Source organism: Paramormyrops kingsleyae, chromosome 8, assembly GCF_048594095.1.
Source record: "Paramormyrops kingsleyae isolate MSU_618 chromosome 8, PKINGS_0.4, whole genome shotgun sequence".
Lineage (NCBI taxonomy): Eukaryota > Metazoa > Chordata > Actinopteri > Osteoglossiformes > Mormyridae > Paramormyrops > Paramormyrops kingsleyae.
In genome coordinates, this window is record NC_132804.1 from 33,935,103 (window position 1) to 33,952,536 (window position 17,434).

Consider the following 17,434-nt stretch of genomic DNA (forward strand, 5'->3'; position numbering starts at 1 on the left):
TGTGCTTTCACACTCTGTGTTTCACAAAGAGAACCTTTGTAGTCAATTAGCCATTTGGATAACGAAATATGGGAAAACATCTGTACATGATTCCACATGATTTATTACATATCGTTTGTTAAATCATTATTTTACAATCCAAAATAACACATTTCCCTGCTCCAAATGATTGGTGGCTTATTTATCAGACCTTTCTGTCCAAAGCGCATTTTCACGAAAACCATGACAGAATGCTATTCACAAATGTCTACATCCTCCACTGCTATGTACCACATATATGAGGCAAGGTAATGGTTCACCTGATCTTTGTAAATAAAGCCGGTCTTTTGCTGAAGCATTTAGCTTAAATTTATGACAGCAGATGAGCAGAATATGGATGGGTGATCTACTCAATGTAAACTTGGTGTGGTCCATGACCACTGAACACATCTATGTAGGGTGTGGCATCAAACTTTGGGCCCCAGGCACAGTAGCGTGCCCTGGCCGTCCCCAACCACCCACAGAACCCGTTCTAAGAAAAATACATAATATATTTATTACACAGATCTACAAAAAAAAAAAAAAATTCTTTTTCAGGTGCCAAGGTTTTTTGAATGGATTTAGGGTATTTTGTGGGTGCTGAATTCAAAAATCACATTACTTTTGCTGAATTGGTTCTAGTTTTTGAGATAATGGACATCCATGAAAATAATGCATTTCCCCAATGCGATTTGTGTGTGATAACAAATGCAATAGCTTTTGGTCTGTCTTTTGACTCTAACAGTGTCTTAGGTAATGAAATTAATGATGAAGCGTTGAAGGAGAGTCTGAAAATAAAATTAGAGTAAAGTTCACATGTGCGTGTTTGCATGTTCATTTATTGCTGTTGTTACTGTGGTGGTGAATATTTACCCAGATCAAATCTGCCAAGTTCTTCAAAATAAAGAGCATCATGGGAACACCTCTCTGGTTTTTAGCCAGAAATGGTTGAAATGCTTGTGATAGGACCATGAAAAAATGTAGTTTGGCCTGAAGAAGGGGATCCATTCAGGCTTCACAAATGCAGTCCAAAGAAGATGTCCCTGGATTTTTCACCTATTTTGACTTCACCAGGTCCACATATTTCACAATAGAGGGTCAGACTTCCAATGCTCGTTCGACAGCTGGCAAATTTTCGAGCCACCGATGGCCACAGAAAGGTACTGTAGAGGGAATCTTGAGGATGATGTTGCAGCTGTGAAGTCCTCTCTTCTGGCTGGTGCAGAGTGGAAAAGAAAATGTAGTGTTTTGAGCACTTTCTCCACCATCCACACTTCAAAACCAGTCTTGAATGAGCTGTGAAGGGTATGTGGGCCACAACCTCATACAATTACTAACTATGTCCCAGCAAATTGCTCACCACAGTGTGAATGACATCATTGGATGTATAGGAGTGATGTCGGCTAACCGTTTGCAAAGCCCATAGCACTTCTGCTGTCAGTGTGTCGGTTGAGGAGAATGTACTGAAGACGTTGCTTGTCGTGGGATCCGGAGACACTGCCAAAGCGGGTGTAAGCCTATCTGTAGAGGTTGTACTTGCAGGACTGGCAAGCAACTGAATGGGGACAGTTGTTGTCCGACTTTCGACAAAACGCTTGTGCTTCTCTCCCCTGATATGTGAGTCGATGGCTTTAGAGCCCATTGTTTCCAGTTTGATGATTTTTTTTTTTACAAAGGTCGCATCGCACTTCATAGACATTAGTCATCTTTTTCAACCAGCCACAGTGCTTTTTTTTTTGAAGCATTGACATTAATAACAATGAATAACTAATTAATATTGTATTATTTAATCAACAAATACCTGACAATCATTGAGCGTTTTAAATTATATATCTTGCTATAAGAGGATTACACATACACTTAGTCTCTTACACTGGTTAGTCTCTGTTTGAAACAATGTAATTCAAAAGAAAAAAATAAAGCACAATATAAACAGATAAGGTGTGCATGCTTCATCAATCATATTGTGGTTAAATGAGGACTTTACACTTGGAATCTGATCAAATTTAGCTTGTTTTCAAGGTAACATGGTACTACACCATAGTCACTGTTTGGCACTTTAGGCTCACCTGTTTTCTGAAAGAAACCTGTCAGCGGTTGCCTGCCCTCGTTTAACTTTACCTCTCACTCTCTGTGCTTCTGAAATCCTGATTTTTAGCTTAGGTTTCTGTAATATTCTCTGGATAGTGCGTAAGGATGAAGTGGATTCTTGGAATTCTTCACCGGTGAAGCAGCTACCATTATCAGAGACCACTATTTCAGGCATAACATGCTGACTGAACCTAAACCTCAGACACTCAGTGGTTAAGGCTGATGTGGATCACCTCCCTGCGTGTGCCTCGATCCACTTGGCGTATTAATCTACCAGGATTAGGGACATCCATGGATCAGCATAGTCAGCATGGATCCTTTTTACGGTCTGTCTGGAACTTCCCATAGGTGCGAGGTTGCCCCCTTGGGCTGTCTGTTCTCCTGATAGACAGCACAAGCCGCCACCAGAGACTCAACCTCAGCATCCATGTTTGGCCACCACATGTAGTTGAGTGCCAGAAACCGGAAAGGCTGTGCTTAGTGTGTCCCTTTCCCGTTCATTACAGAATGACTGATCTCAGGCGACACACGTCTTTGTGCTCATGGATGCACAACAGTTTCTGTTTAGGGCTCAGCCCTACATCAGAACCCTGGGAAGCAGTACAGATCAGGGACACCTTGATGGAGATACAGAGGCTCCGTCAGCCACTTGCCTGCAAGAAGAAGCCAATTCAGCCACTACTGTCCCACAGGGAGAAACTGCTCCGCCCGCCATATTCTTACAGCGACAAGCCGCTGCTACCTCACCAGCCTTTTGCTGCTACATCGCCGGACCCTGGTTCCTCTGCTGCTGCCCCAGAGTCCTAGACTCTTTACCCAGGATACGCTGTGCTGCCCACAGCTGGCCCAGGTGAGACCGAATCTCTGACTCGAGTTTCACCCGTGTTCATGCAGAAGACCTGTGGTCCCAGCGATGGCCTGATTCTGGTTTGTCAGCACCTGTGGCTCCACGCACGGCCCTCATCCCTGTTTATGGCAAAACTCCCAGCCCTGAACTTCCAACTGTTCTTCTGGCCTCAGAGCTCCCTGCTCACTGCTTTGCAGGTCCCTGACCTCCCCAGTTATTGCTATGCAGAATCTGGACCGAGGTTCAGTGATATCAAATAGTATTATATCATAGCCAATAATAATAATAGGTACAAAGATACAAATGATTTTATATATATATATATATATATATATATATATGAAATGCAAATTATTACCACAAGCAGTGATAATTAACCCCAATAATCAATTAAATGCACAAGCAGTTGCAAGCTATTCATACTCGGACGTGCCATCATCACCCACCTTCACACACGGACTGGGGAGCCCTTTTCAGTCCTGGCAGGAGACCAACATGTGAGTCCCAAGAAAGTGCCGGGTGACGCGCGCTCTATCCCACGGCTGAGCTCCGGTCAACACTGAGATCTCCCCCTTCCTTGATGAGCTGGCCAGGCTCACCCCCTCCCCTCAGGCAATGCGTTCTCAAATTTCCAATTTCGTATGAGTAGTGCTTGTAGTTTCAATCAGAAATGATAAGACAAGTTTCCATAGTCAATGCGTCCCCCTCCTCCCGAGGATGGGCAAGCCTTCCACACACCGACCGCTAGGTGTGGTTCCAATCAGAGATAATAAGACAAGTGTCCTTGAGCAATGCTTTCCCTTCTGTCTGAAGATCTATCTCATACACCGATCAATGGTGTGCAAAACATATTGGGCAACACCTTTCCTTGTCCTCAGGAAAGCCCCTCAGAAAAACATGGTAAGCATCCCAGATAAGGATACTCCTTTCAGGAGAAACAAGTCATTTGTGAAAAACAAGTTATATAAGTGATCAGTAAGAAAAAAAACATGCTTATGCAGTTCAACTTTAATACAATAATATTATAGGTGAATCATGGACAACATATCTGAATCTCAGGATGATTAGTCCACACACGGTCAGAATCGATCCACACTTCAATCACCTCATATGTATGTCTGCTAGGTGGACTTGGAGGTACTCCACCAAATCGTGAGTAGTGAAGCCGGACAATTACTACCTCCCAAATCATCACAGTGACAGGGGGACATTCAACATATTTCTTTAATTCTATGCCACTAGGGCGACGTGGCCAGTTATGTGGCCCATCAGAGAGTGTGTCTTAATACACAATTATACCTTTTAAAGCTATAATATTATACATCATCATTTATGTCTTGTTTGCAGACTTTGTACAAAAATAAAATGTTAAGGCAGCTATGTCATTCATATGGTTTATACGTATGATACATTACCTGTACACTCGTACTCTACTCCTACTCTGTTCTATTGCCAAACTTCCAGAGGACCCCAGAGCTGTGCGTGTCAAGATGCCAACATTAATGATTAATTAGAGTGACATATCTAAATAAATATGTTTCACATAAATATTACAATTTATATTTGTTAAAAATTTGACAAGTTGGCTGTGAACAGTTAAATTGAAATATTTTTGAATTTACCAAATGACATTGGTAAAAAAAAATAGTTAAAAAAAAAGATCTGGGACCTAGACATCTTGGCTTTATTTAGGCATAAGGTTGCTGCTGTTATGGATGGACATGGAGATGCACATGTGAACAGACAAAGAGTCAAACACCAAGGGAGAATGGAAAACAAGGGCAACTGAACATTACTACAAGAACTGAACAGGGAGCAAAAACAACAAACAATAACACAAATACACAAATACAAAATTAACAAAGAAAATACTGTAACACTAAGGGAAGCCTGGATGACATAGCCGCCTACTCAAGTCATGCAGCAGCCCAGGGAACAAGAGAAACACAAAGAGCACCAAACGGGATGACAAGCAACACCTGCTAGCTAAACGGGGAACTGACATATAAAAGGGGGCAGATCATGACTGCTGTATTAAGAATTGTGAACAAGGGCATAGAAAACATTACAAAAATGTGGGGCCCAGCTAAAGTAAATAACATATAATTATTATATGTTAAAAAAGGATATATGTCCCCCTTGCCCTATACAGTCCCTACACTTTTAAAAGTGAAGCACAGTTATTCAAGTACAGCTATTATTTGCAAATGTTCATATTCATGGGGTGACTGTACATTACCATTACAGTAAAAGACTTATCAGGGTAAGGCATCTTGGCCATGATGTATGTTTAAGACTTTTAGGAGGTGGGGGCGATTCTCTGTCCCCAGCTTCAGCCTCGCAATAATATATAAAAAAATCATGATGTTAAAAATCCATGTTTGAATGAAAATGACCATTGGTACTAACATTATATCTCAGGGCTCAAAATTACTTTTTTTATGTATCAGCAACATAAACACACCAATTGCAAAAATTTATTTATACTTTTTAAAGATACGTGCCGTGTGGTGAAAAGCGTGCAGGAAACTGCATAATTAGCCCGGCTGACCAACCCCGCAGTGTCACATTTATCTTTCCAATCGTCGGCAGAGGATGGACTCAGAACAAAAGTTCCCCTCGAGTACAGGGGCGTTGCATAACAAATTGGGCCCTGGACACAGTAGTTAGTAGCTGCACAAAATGTATTTATTGTTTGGCGCTTTAAGCTCACCTGTTTTCTGAAAGAAACTTGTCTCTTTTATGTTTAGCTCTCTGCTGTCCTTGCGCTTATTCTTCGTTTTGGATTCAGAGTTAGCGAAAGCCACTGGCAGCATTCATTATTTACATGCACATGAGGATCAAACTACTTTTGCTTTTTATGCGGGGGAGGCGGGACGAGAAGGCAGGGAGCAGGGAGATACGCAGATAAAGGAAACAGGCAAACAAGCAGAACATATCATGTAAGATATGACTTTTTTCCCTATAATAACAGAAAGAATTAAAAGTAGAAACCACAATGAAATTATTTCTGGTGCTTTTGGAGCGTCTCCCACCCGGCCAGGGTCCTGGTTAATCAGGCCCACCATTACTCGCAGTCCGATGCCACTGTACCTAGTGTTCGAAGGAATCTTTTGTGATTAACTGGGATCGTGCTATGCAGCCAGCTGCACCCCTGTCATAAACAATAAAATGAATCAATCTCTGTAGCCATTTGTCAGTTTCAATCCATCATTTAGGTTTAAGCACATTTTATCTCTATTCTTATTTAGCTGATATTTTAGCAGACTGGAAAATACTGTAAGTCAACCAGAATTGGCCTGATTTCTTTTGGCATATCTGGCTCTCTATAATTATTTTTTATTGTGGTGGGAATTTGTTTATTAATATGTTTCTTACTATCAGTATCATACAGGAAACTCTCACCGAGCTACTTGCAGTACATCATGATGTTAATTGTAACATTAGTTGAAGCATGACATGTTTAACAAAAGAAATACTACAGCTACTGTAAGTCACTTCTCCTTATAGCTATAGAATTGTTTGCCTTTCATTGCTTGACTTTAGGAAATGAAATTTGACAGCACAGAGGTAATATACCTACAGGTACTTTCAAATTGACCTCCTTGTTATGATCTACTAGTACTTGTGTTAATGTTTACAGCTAATTCTGTAATAATGAGAATGTCTTTTCAGCTAAATGTTCTTTTTCCTGAGTTAAGATATTCTTTTTCTTATTTGAGCCCTGAACTATTTCTAGTTCTTTTGTAGACCTTGCTAAATAAAGTATAGAATAGATCATACAGAAATCTGTCTCTGACTATTTCATGAGATTCAGGTAAATTCAATACTCGAGCTTCAGTACAAAAAGTCATAGGTAAATAAACATTCACTGTAACAAATTCACACTGGCAGCTGAGATGTAGAAACCATTCATCAAGGTTTGTAGCCCAAAGAAGGCACTGCTGAGGACAGAAGCCATTTCCCACCAAAGAATGCCTAAACACATTTCATAAGCATATGGTAAACTACCCATCCATCCACCCATCAGAAGCCTGGAGCTAACCAGATGGAAGCACCAGATGCAAGGTTCCCGGGGTGGGTGGCAGTTCATCACAGGGTATGAACACTAAGCCCTATAAGACACGAAATCTGGAGAGAGCTCCAGATGCAAACACTCCTAATCCTGGAAGTGTGAGGACACTGAGTGAACATTTTGCCCTACAAGCCAACTCTGAATCAGGTTTTTGACTCCCATGGGTCCACCTATCCAATACAGGCTCACAATGAATGTGCAGTCTATCCCATGATCTAACTTCATGGTTTGGAACCAAGCAAAGAAACCAGAACCCCAGGTCTGGGATTCAAACCCCTACCTGAGAGTAGGCATCCCACTGTGCCACCCTGGCATGCTTTACAAAGCTGGTGGGTGTAGGTGCTGAGTTAAGCTACTGGGCCTGTTTATTAGAGATTTGCGAAGAGCTATTAGTCCTTTGGTTATCAGAGGCCTGAATAGAGAACCACAGCAACAAACTGCAGCAGAAAACTGCCAGGGTCTGCGGGCAAGCATGAAAAGTACAGTGTACTCATCCCAAATACTGCAATGAAAAAATCTTGTTAGGTTCTTGATTTGTTAGTAGTAGTTGGGTTGTTATTTAGCTGTTGTATAGCTCCTGCCCTAATACTGCTTAAAATTCACTGGAAGCTCAGTTTAGCTACACATATGCCTAGTTAACTCCTTGACAGCATATTTGTTTCCAATTTCCCTCACTTTTCTGTTGCTCAGGTGAGATTCAGGGCCTGGAGACTATCCCAGGCAGCAAAGGGTACACACTGGATGGGATGTCAAATAAGTTGCACCAGGCAATTTTACACCACAGAATGTTGTTTCAAAGGGAGACAAAGGGATCTAGAAAAAAGTTCTTGGTAATGTGAGGCTGCCAAACGCAATGGCAATAAACCCTGCATGAAGTTCCACAGGTGTGTATGTTGTACGTGTACCTCAATTTAATGTTAGATCCAAGAATTTGATTTCAAATTTTATTGCTGGGCTTCTCATTAGCCTGTACATGTAATGTCTTCTAGTTCTCCAAATGCTTTATAAGTGAGACTGGAGGTTCAAAATGGGATATTTATCTATCCATCTACTAACAGTGTTTCCTGGTTAGAGGTAGAGGGGGACCTTAAGTCTATCTTAGGCTGTGTAAAGCATGAGGCTAAGGTACAACTGGATGGGACGCCAATCCATCACATGTCCATAACCCATCTAGCTGCCTGTCTGAACCACAAACCAACCCCCTCAACAATGATCAAGTATCAGTACTGAGTTAATGCAAAACATGAAATATGTCAAGCACCCTGGCTTCCTTGAAGCAGGGCTAGCCACTCCCAGAAATGTGGGATCTCCTCCATAAGAAATTATTTACAGAGTGAATACAGCTAGTGACAGCGACACAGTCCAGCCTCTCTGAAGCAGTCAGTGCAGTGAGTTTGCAGCTCGACTGTATCGGGAGGCCAGCTGTATGATGCATGTGAGGCTACAGCCATCAACATGTCTATCACTGTTCATTTAAAGAAGATCACCAATCTGCCAGGGAAATATGATCGCAAAGTAGAGCTGACCTTCAGAGGTAAGTGGCCCTGCTCTCCCACATATTACATAATGTATGGCAATTCCTCAGCTAATATGCATCAACATTAAGATGGTTCTCCATGTGTCGATGACTTTTTTCTTTTATGTTTTGGTTATAATATTATGCAGTATGATGTAGTGTCATTGTTAATGCTTATCAGGCTCTCTCTAGCTTAACGGACTTGCTAATTTTTTAGTAGAAACTTTAGGTTTCTGTTTCTCCATTAATTAATCTTTTGTGTATTTACAAATGAAAATGCTGATTCTGGTAAAATGTTCAGGAAATCCTGTTATACTTGTAAGTATTAGTATTTAATATTTTTGGAGATTAAGTTGTAGTTATGGTAAGGTGGCCAGTGTCAAATTCACATTTTGAATGACACACAGTAGGACATTATCACAAGCTGTCTGGCAATATGAGCCGAATGTTTCAGAATATCATGATGTTGTTTTACTGCTGTTCAAAGCATTCCAGAGCAGTGCTGAACTGCTCACTCACCTTGGCTACATGCTGGTTTGATATGGAAGCTGTGATTTCAGACATCCTTTTAGCGATTACCATTGTTGAGGCATTTCCCCCATTTGTGTTTATTTCCATATAAGACTTCACATACAAAACCAAGATCCTGCAGTGTGAAAATGTGGCCATCTTCAATGAGGTACTGTAAGCCTCCTCCAGCTTTGCTGGCTGTTACTGTTGATTCACCTGTCACATGTTGTGTGTGCGCTTTTTTAAATGTCTTACTAAGTATTAATATCTGCCACAGTGCCTATTATATCACCTTTCACTGATTTTTGCTACATTTACATATTTAGCAGACCCTTTAATCAAAAGCAACGTACAATTGAGAAATCGGGGTCAGACAGTTGTTGGTGCTATTGGAATTAAGGGCCTTGCACACAGGACCACTCTGTCCACACTGGGATTTGAACTGGCGACCTTCTGATCATGGACATAGCATCCTAACCTGCTATTTGGGCAGTACATTAACAATTTTACATTATTTACATATTACATTAATATATATATATATATATATATATATATATATATATATATATATATATATATATATATATATATAGTACAATTCCTTGTCAATGATTTTTAGTTTACAGTTTTGCAAAAGAGATGGTTAGCATATGAGAAACTTCATAGTTTGGGTCATGCTCGTTCTGGGGTGTGGTTTAACTGGGATGATTCAGAATGGTCAAGAAGCACTTTAACATTTATACAAAGCACATTCCCAGTCACACCCTCTCTGTTTTTTTCTTCAAAAGCTGTCAAGGTGTTCTTATTGACATTTGAGTTGATCAGATTGTAATCTTGCACCTGAAATAGTAATACTAATTTAAGGCCTCCTCCAAGGGGAATTCCTTATGTTTTTATCTTCATTACAATATTCCAGTTGAATCCTTCCACTTTGCAATGGTTTTGAGTGCCTGCCGGCTGAGAAGGGTTAATGAGGTGCAAATGTAAAGTATGTATAATTATTAGCAGACAGTTAAAGCATTAATAATCATTACCCATTCTTGTAATTACTGGTCCTGATTACACATCGAATAGATCTACTACAGCATTACTTTTGGAAAAAATAATCTTATGGTGTTTAACATAAATATGCACATGGTTTTGATTTAGATTGCACATATGTTCATTCTTAAAATAAAATTAAATGAGGTAATATCTATATATGCCTTCTAGGGATTCGTTTCTTTTTCATGCTAATGGCATCAAGACATAGAGCACAACAAGGATAACAAACATTTGACATGCATGGCTTACACAACTACAAGGAAAACATATGTATGACGTGAGTTCACTTTGTCCCAAACTGCACCTTCCTCAGTGAGTCACTGGCCTTCCTGGATCTCACCTGCTAACCAGCACATGCACCTCCCTCATGGCAAACACCCGTTCCCATGGCAACCTTTGCAGTCTTTTCTAATAACAGCAGCCCCCCTTCCTTAAAGTTCAACATGATGCTGAAGCAATTGTTCTGTTGACACAGTAGCCATCATAAAAGTGTCAGATGACCTAGTTACAGACATCTAGTCTATTTGAAATCACAAGGATTTGATTCAGTCTTCTCAATCTGGAGAGTAAACAAAAAACTTAGTTAGACATTATGTAATATTTAGGAAAACAGACTCGCAGTTTTACGATATTAGAATCGTTTCTCAGAGTGTGAATACATGTATTGATTTACATTTATTGAGTAGCCACTTTATCCAAAGCGACGTGCAATTGAAAGTGCAGGGTCAGCGATTGGGGGTTAATTGAGGCCTTGCTTACTCAGAAGAGTCTTAGCCCACAGAGCCACACAGTGCCCCCATATGTCTTCAGAATGCATTGCAGTAGATCATTAACTAATGATGATTGTTAAAATCCCCTGGTCCAGGGCAGGGGGGAACATATATCTGAGGGAGACAGGTCTGCGTACTGGGGAGCCCACAAGACCACACAGGAAATATGTGCAAGACAGCAGCTATGCAACCCACCAAGGAGGGTAGCTAGCATGGCAGTAAAGGAAAGAAAAGAAAAACGATAATTGCTCATTTCCACAGAGAACACTAGCCTAGACTAACATCGGTCCAGAGCTACGCCATTCTGCCTAACCCTACTCAAAATTACAAGGGGTGATGCTCACCCACTATCTAGTGTGTCTAGACACAACATCCCTACAGGCAATATGTAGATGCACACACATTCTCTCTATCTCCACCTGCCGAGGTAATGTAGCAACATTATATAACTACTGCCATCAAAAGCAATGTAGATGCACACATCCTACAGCACGCATCCACACTCCCAACACCAGCATGGATGACAGCCAAAAGGGCAATCGCTGCAGTCTTCCTCAGCCAGCATATAGATAGGGCCAGGCTCCACCCACCCAGCCCCTAGCAGTTTGTTGAGTGGTCTGAGGCGATGTCAATCATCATTAGCACAGGACATTGGGGAACCACCTAAAACAAACACAGACCACAAGCATACACGTAACAATGATCATGAGCTTGCATTGTTACCCTTATGTTCAACCTGTTCAGTTTTTCTGTTTTTTTGGTTATAACATATTTCATGTTTTATCTGATATTGTGCCTGGCACTTATAAGACAGAAAAAGAATTGCTTGGAAACAATCAGTTTGCGGTCAGGCTATCATGGATGGTATTGCTGTACAAGTGAATCAGAACTGTGATTATTTTATGTGCCCCTCCAGCAATTTAGGTGGCCTCACTATGGGAAGGTTGTCAAAGACGAGATGCTCTCCATCAGTGTCTTTAACAGCAGCAGAGTCTTCAGCAACAGGTCAGGCCCGTGCACTGAGCACTCTGATTGGCCCACTCTACCACTTTCCTCCATTCTACTTCATTAAATTATCTGTAGAGGAGTAGGTAGCATAGGAACTCAATCAGTAAATAGACTTGGTAGGTCAGTAGATAAACAGCTTTTATGATAAAAATCATGGTGGGGCCTGGAGTGGACACCAGCTTGGAGGTGGGGGCTTCCTGATGTTTGCCTGGGCCCAGGATATAGGCATTGGATGCATTAATCTGCCCCAGGGCTAAAGTGACTATTAAACAGGTAAACATTAAAAAGCAATATCAACTGCTGCACTTGAAAATGATCCATCAGTGTAATTAGACCCATAATGTGTTGAAAAATGACCTGAATTATGAGCCCTAATGAAATCCCACACATAATTACCTTATTTTATAGACTTTATGTCTATAAAATCATGCTGCAAGCCATCAACGGACAGGAGCCACAAAGCTTTTTTGTTTACCGTGTCTTTTTAGGTAGCTTCCATCTTAATTAATGTTAAAGATTTCAGTTTTGAGTTTTGTTAAGCAGTAGAGTGCACCTACCTGAGATATCATCACTTGTTGACCGATATCCTACTTTTATATAACGATTCCCAATTGAGCAAGTATTCTTGGTCTGTTGTATCTGTGGGAGAAGAGTTTTTGACAATATGGTTGGTGCCTAGCAAGGTGCTGAAGTATTAAAACTGTATGAAAAAAGAAACTGCAGCCCAGTAATAGGCCGTGTTATTTTGCTACAAAGCAGTGGGACCACTATGCAACCAGCTACAGCTACAGCTACCCTGTAACCACTAATGAAATGTGAATGCACCAGACTGTCGCATGTTTTGTGGGCTTATGGGATTGTGGCTGTCCTTCTCAGGTTGTTAGGGAAACTGGTCATCAGCCTTCAGCATGTAGTGGCTTCTGGGAGACTGTTGCTGCGGGAACCTCTGATTGACAGCAACTACAGCCTGACGGATGTAAGTCACCATGGAAACACAGTAGTTTAGGAATAGGTCTTTTGACAGGAACAGGGTTTGTGGTAAAACTTAAACTATTTGCAGGTTTAAATCACAACAGAGGATGTTCAGTAATAGAAAGGTAATGTTCAGTGAAGTGCATAACTTTTAAAAATACTGAATAAAAATGACAATCCGTCATTGTGCATTAAATCAAGCAGCATGTGTTTCTGTTCTAATTATAGTAATTGCTCATTTCCCCTGGCAGTTCATTCTACTTCAGTGACTGACTGTGAGATAAAATACCAGTGTAATTGTCATCCAATCTATCATCACGTATCATCATGCACATTAATTAAAAAACAGATTAGGTGATCTTACAGTATATCTATATATCTTATATCTATATAAGACATTGTGACTTAATCGGAGTAGCCCATGGTTAGAATAAACCTATGTGTTTAATAAAACCCATCTGAATGACATTATCAATAATAGAAGATCGCTACACTACAATCATATGATCATTGCAGTGTGTAAATGAGTCATTTTAAAATGGACATTGGCAGCTCCAGCACAAGAGATTGTGTTTGATATTCCTCTTGGATACTTGGATGATTTTTTTAAGCCGTTGTGTTCCTGTTGTGAATAAAAGGCTGTAGGGGTTTGCGTGATAATGTTTTTTTTATTTTTAATGACCACTGAATTGTGGCGAGTGTGAAGCATATTTTAGTCCTGAAGGCTGTCTTGTGTCTTCGTGTTTGACATTCAGATGTACATTGAGCTGGAGGTGCGGTACCACCCTGTGCAGGGGGCAGCTGGAGGCTGGGAGATAGAAGAGTTTGTCAGCGCAGAGGATGGAGATGAGTGAGAGACTGCTCTTTGTGCTGGACAGGCGTCTTAAGCACTCCTGGGTGTGAGTGTGTCCATGAACGCCATACTTCCATGGAGATCTTAACAAATTGTCCTTCTTAATTCACCCTCTCTTAGGCCTGGACTTGTAATCCAAAATTCTGGCATCTTTGAACCAGGGTAAGTAGATTTTTTTTTAATGTGGAAACTTTAGCTTAACATTGTTTGATTTCATGGTTTTGTAACATGGCAGCTAACACTAGCCTCGCGGCTCCAGGATTAGCATGTGGAGTCTGCATGTTCTCTCCATGTCTGTTGGAATGGATATTCTAATCCAAATTTCAAACGACATTCAACATCTCACTCCTTTATTTAAAGGAGGACCTTTGCTGTACCTCTTAAATCCCCCCATCTCTGCCTGATTCTCTGTCTCATTACGGACTCTCGGCACCTAGTTCCAAGCAGATCGGGCGGCCGAATCTGCTGGACCGGCAGACGAGGAGGCTGGGCCGCAGCCTTCTGAAGAACGGTGATGATGATGACGAAGAATACGACGATGACGACGATGATGACTATGACACAGCGGACATCGAGATTGCCAACATGACTCTCACATCCATCCTCAGGTAGGCCATGTTGTTGCTCCTGGCAGTCCTTCCCATATTTCAGTTACTGCTAAACTAGTTTTTTGTGAAATCTGATTGGCAAGTAACATGGTGGCACAGTGGTTAGCACTGTTGCCTCACAAATCTGGGATCTCTGGGACCTCTGGACATGTTCTCCTTGTGTCATCGTGGGGTTTCCTCTGGGTACTCCAGTTTCCCCCCACAGTCCAAAAACATGCTGAGGTTAATTGTTACCAAATTGTCTATAGGTGTGCCTGTGTGAGTGAAAGTTAAGACCCTGAATAGGACAAGTGGGTATAGAAAATGGATGGATGGAGGGATGATTGGCAAGATAGCATTTGTGAAGAGCTGTAGGCAGTTGGCCAGCATGAGTTTCTTTTAAAGAGGTTGGGCTGAAACGAGCTGCATGCTCTTCCCTCGCAGTCGCTGCAGACCGCTGTCCAAGCACGTGCTAGCCGCTGCCCCCAAAGTGCAGTCCTTCCAGGTAAGACGTCGACATTGACGGCCAATCAGCACACACAGGACCAGCCTACGGGCGCATTCCTTAGCTTGGTTCCTGTTGGCCTCCTAGGTGAACATCAATGTGGTGGAGGCACAGAAGCTGGTGGGCGTGAACATCAACCCGGCCGTGTACGTGACGGTGGGCGAGGAGAAGAAGCACACCACCACGCAGAAGTCAACAAACTGCCCCTTTTATAATGAGGTGCGGTGGCTCATGCATTTGCTACCGGCTCTTTCATTTTAATTCCAAGGCTGATGACTTGCTTTTTTCTGTTTTAGAACTTCATGTATGAATTCCAGGAGACACAAGAAGTTTTATTCGACAAAGTAATTGAGATATCAGTAAGTATTAAATATATACATAGATATTTCCATTAAAATAATGTTTTTAATAATGAACATTCAACTTGTATCACATATAACAATGCTAGCCAAATGCAGAATGATGCAAATGTCTTTCATTTAAAAAACAATGTTCAGTGTCCACAGTTACATGCATACTAATGACATATCTTGCCCTACAGGTTGTCCACAAAAAGACTCTGGGATTACTCATGACGCGAATTGGCAACTTTAAGATCGACATCAGCACAGTCTACAGCCAGCCAGGTAAACAGACCACACTTGTAACGAAAGTCAAACCTAAGGAAGAAGTCAAATAGAGCACACTGCAGATATTTCACTTAAACATGCACATTTACTACTGTATATTTATTGTAGTGTATTTAATTTATTTGGATTTTATTACAAATAGACAGCAGGGATTCTATGGAGAATAAAAGATGATCCAGTGGGATAAAGTGACACTGCATGTTGATATTTTTTGCACATTGATTAACTGTCAACACAGGCAAAAAGATGAGTGTCGTCATGCTAATGAATATCCATGTGTCTCTAAACACAGACCACCGGTTTTACCAGAAATGGGCCCCACTCACAGACCCGAAGGACACACGGACGGGGGTCAAAGGCTACGTCAAGTGCACCATGAGTGTGGTAGCCAAGGGAGACGCCATGGGCTTACCCAGCATCCCCAGCGTTGGCAGCCAGAACGACGAAATCGAAAAGTGAGCCCTCTCTACGTCGTGCTGAGCATGGGGGCTGGGGGGGGCTGCTACATTTCTTATACCCCCCTTACTGGGTGGTATGAGGTAGAACCTTTATGCTAATAAGGATCAAATAAAGGCTTTTAAAGGTCAATAACCAATTGTAATTGTAATTGGTAAGCCATTCCAAACATTGAAATTAATATATTTAGTACAGAAGCTCCTCTACCTATGAACCTTCAACTTACGAACTTTCAGACATACGAACGAAGAGGACTGTAAGTCCAGATTGCATTCGTTAGGCTCCTATTTCCTGTCCGCAACATCAAAGTTTGTTCTGTGCGCCAATTCCGCCTAGTATGAATTCTGGCCGCTACTCTCTCAGCGCAGCATTGTAGCGTGCGTACTCCCAGCATCCTAGTTCGATAAGACGTGCTCTCGAGATCAAAGTTTACTTCATTTTTATTGTAAAATATTCTGTGTATCCATTATCCATTTTTGTTTTATGTATCATAAGTAATGTGTTTTAGGATAAGAAAACATGTATTGACTTTATATCATATTGTCATGCCCCGGTCGTCCGAGCTTCCCGTGTGCCACGCCTCCTCATTTACCTTGTGTGGAATCCCCATGTTACCAGCTGTTTCAAGTTATGTTGATTGTTGCTGTGTATTCAAGTCCGCGTTAGAGTATGTTTCCCCAGTCCAGTCATTAACGTCTTGACGTCGTTGTCATGTTCCTGAGTGTGTTTTCCCGAAATAAACCTCGTGTTCACCTGATTTCACCAGCTCCTGTGCTGCTTCCCTGTGCCGAATGCGTGACAGAATGACCGGACTCGGGAAACATACTCTAACACGGACTTAAATACACAAGACTAATTAACACAACTAGAAAACAGCTGATGACATGGGGATTCCGCATGAGGAAGCGAGGGGGGTGTGGCACACAGGAGGATCGGCATGAGCAGGACATGACACGTATTTACTTATGCATGTAGATTTGAGTACCCTTAAAATGATGTTGAATAACGACCTACGAACATTTCAAGTTACGAACGGCCGTTCAGAACGTATCTCGTTCGTAAGTAGAGGATATGCTTTTATCCAAAGTGACATACAGTTTAAGAAGCAGGATCGACCAGCGATTGGGGTTAAGAGTCTTGCTCAAAGGCCCAATAGTGAAATCACTCTGCCGACCACGGGATTTGTACCAGCAACCTTATAATCACGGGCCCTAATCCGCAAAGATCCGCACAAAAGCCAAATAAAGTCACATGACTGATGATAAACAAAACTGTAACTCTATTGGCCTCCTCTGCTGCCCCAACAGGAACCTTCTCCTGCCCAAGAGGATGCCAGTGGAACGACCATGGGCCAAGTTCCTGTTGAAGATCTACAAGGCAGAGGGCCTGCCCAGCATGAACGCCGGCTTCCTGGGAAGCTTCTCCAAGATGATGGGAGAAAAGAAAGTGTTCATTGATCCCTATGTGCAGGTCACATTTGCAGGACAGCAGGTAGAAGAACAAAGGCAGTCTGGGTAGTGCTTGAAACTCAACAATGACACATAACCATT

The 17,434-nt window shown here is 41.6% G+C and overlaps 1 protein-coding gene and 1 long non-coding RNA gene across 3 annotated transcripts in view; one reads left to right on the forward strand and one right to left on the reverse strand.

Moving 5' to 3' along the window:
- Nucleotides 1–85: 85 nt before the first annotated feature.
- Nucleotides 86–5,780, reverse strand: LOC140592324 (uncharacterized). Its single transcript, XR_011992695.1, has 2 exons — nt 5,670–5,780; nt 86–1,234 (listed from the first exon to the last, which is right to left on the reverse strand). It is a non-coding gene; the product is annotated as an uncharacterized lncRNA (long non-coding RNA).
- Nucleotides 5,781–8,389: 2,609 nt separating this feature from the next.
- The window catches only part of fer1l4 (fer-1 like family member 4), a 36,275-nt gene continuing 27,230 nt past the window's right edge, over nt 8,390–17,434 (forward strand). For both annotated transcript variants that reach the window (XM_023837837.2, XM_072715712.1), the window contains exons 1-13: nt 8,390–8,565; nt 9,171–9,226; nt 11,791–11,879; nt 12,759–12,858; nt 13,610–13,704; nt 13,828–13,869; nt 14,145–14,315; nt 14,739–14,799; nt 14,887–15,018; nt 15,096–15,158; nt 15,341–15,425; nt 15,721–15,883; nt 17,192–17,375. In XM_023837837.2, the coding sequence (XP_023693605.1) occupies nt 8,487–8,565; nt 9,171–9,226; nt 11,791–11,879; nt 12,759–12,858; nt 13,610–13,704; nt 13,828–13,869; nt 14,145–14,315; nt 14,739–14,799; nt 14,887–15,018; nt 15,096–15,158; nt 15,341–15,425; nt 15,721–15,883; nt 17,192–17,375 (1,320 nt within the window). In that variant the 5' untranslated portion in view covers nt 8,390–8,486. The remainder of the gene's footprint in view (nt 8,566–9,170; nt 9,227–11,790; nt 11,880–12,758; nt 12,859–13,609; nt 13,705–13,827; nt 13,870–14,144; nt 14,316–14,738; nt 14,800–14,886; nt 15,019–15,095; nt 15,159–15,340; nt 15,426–15,720; nt 15,884–17,191; nt 17,376–17,434) is intronic.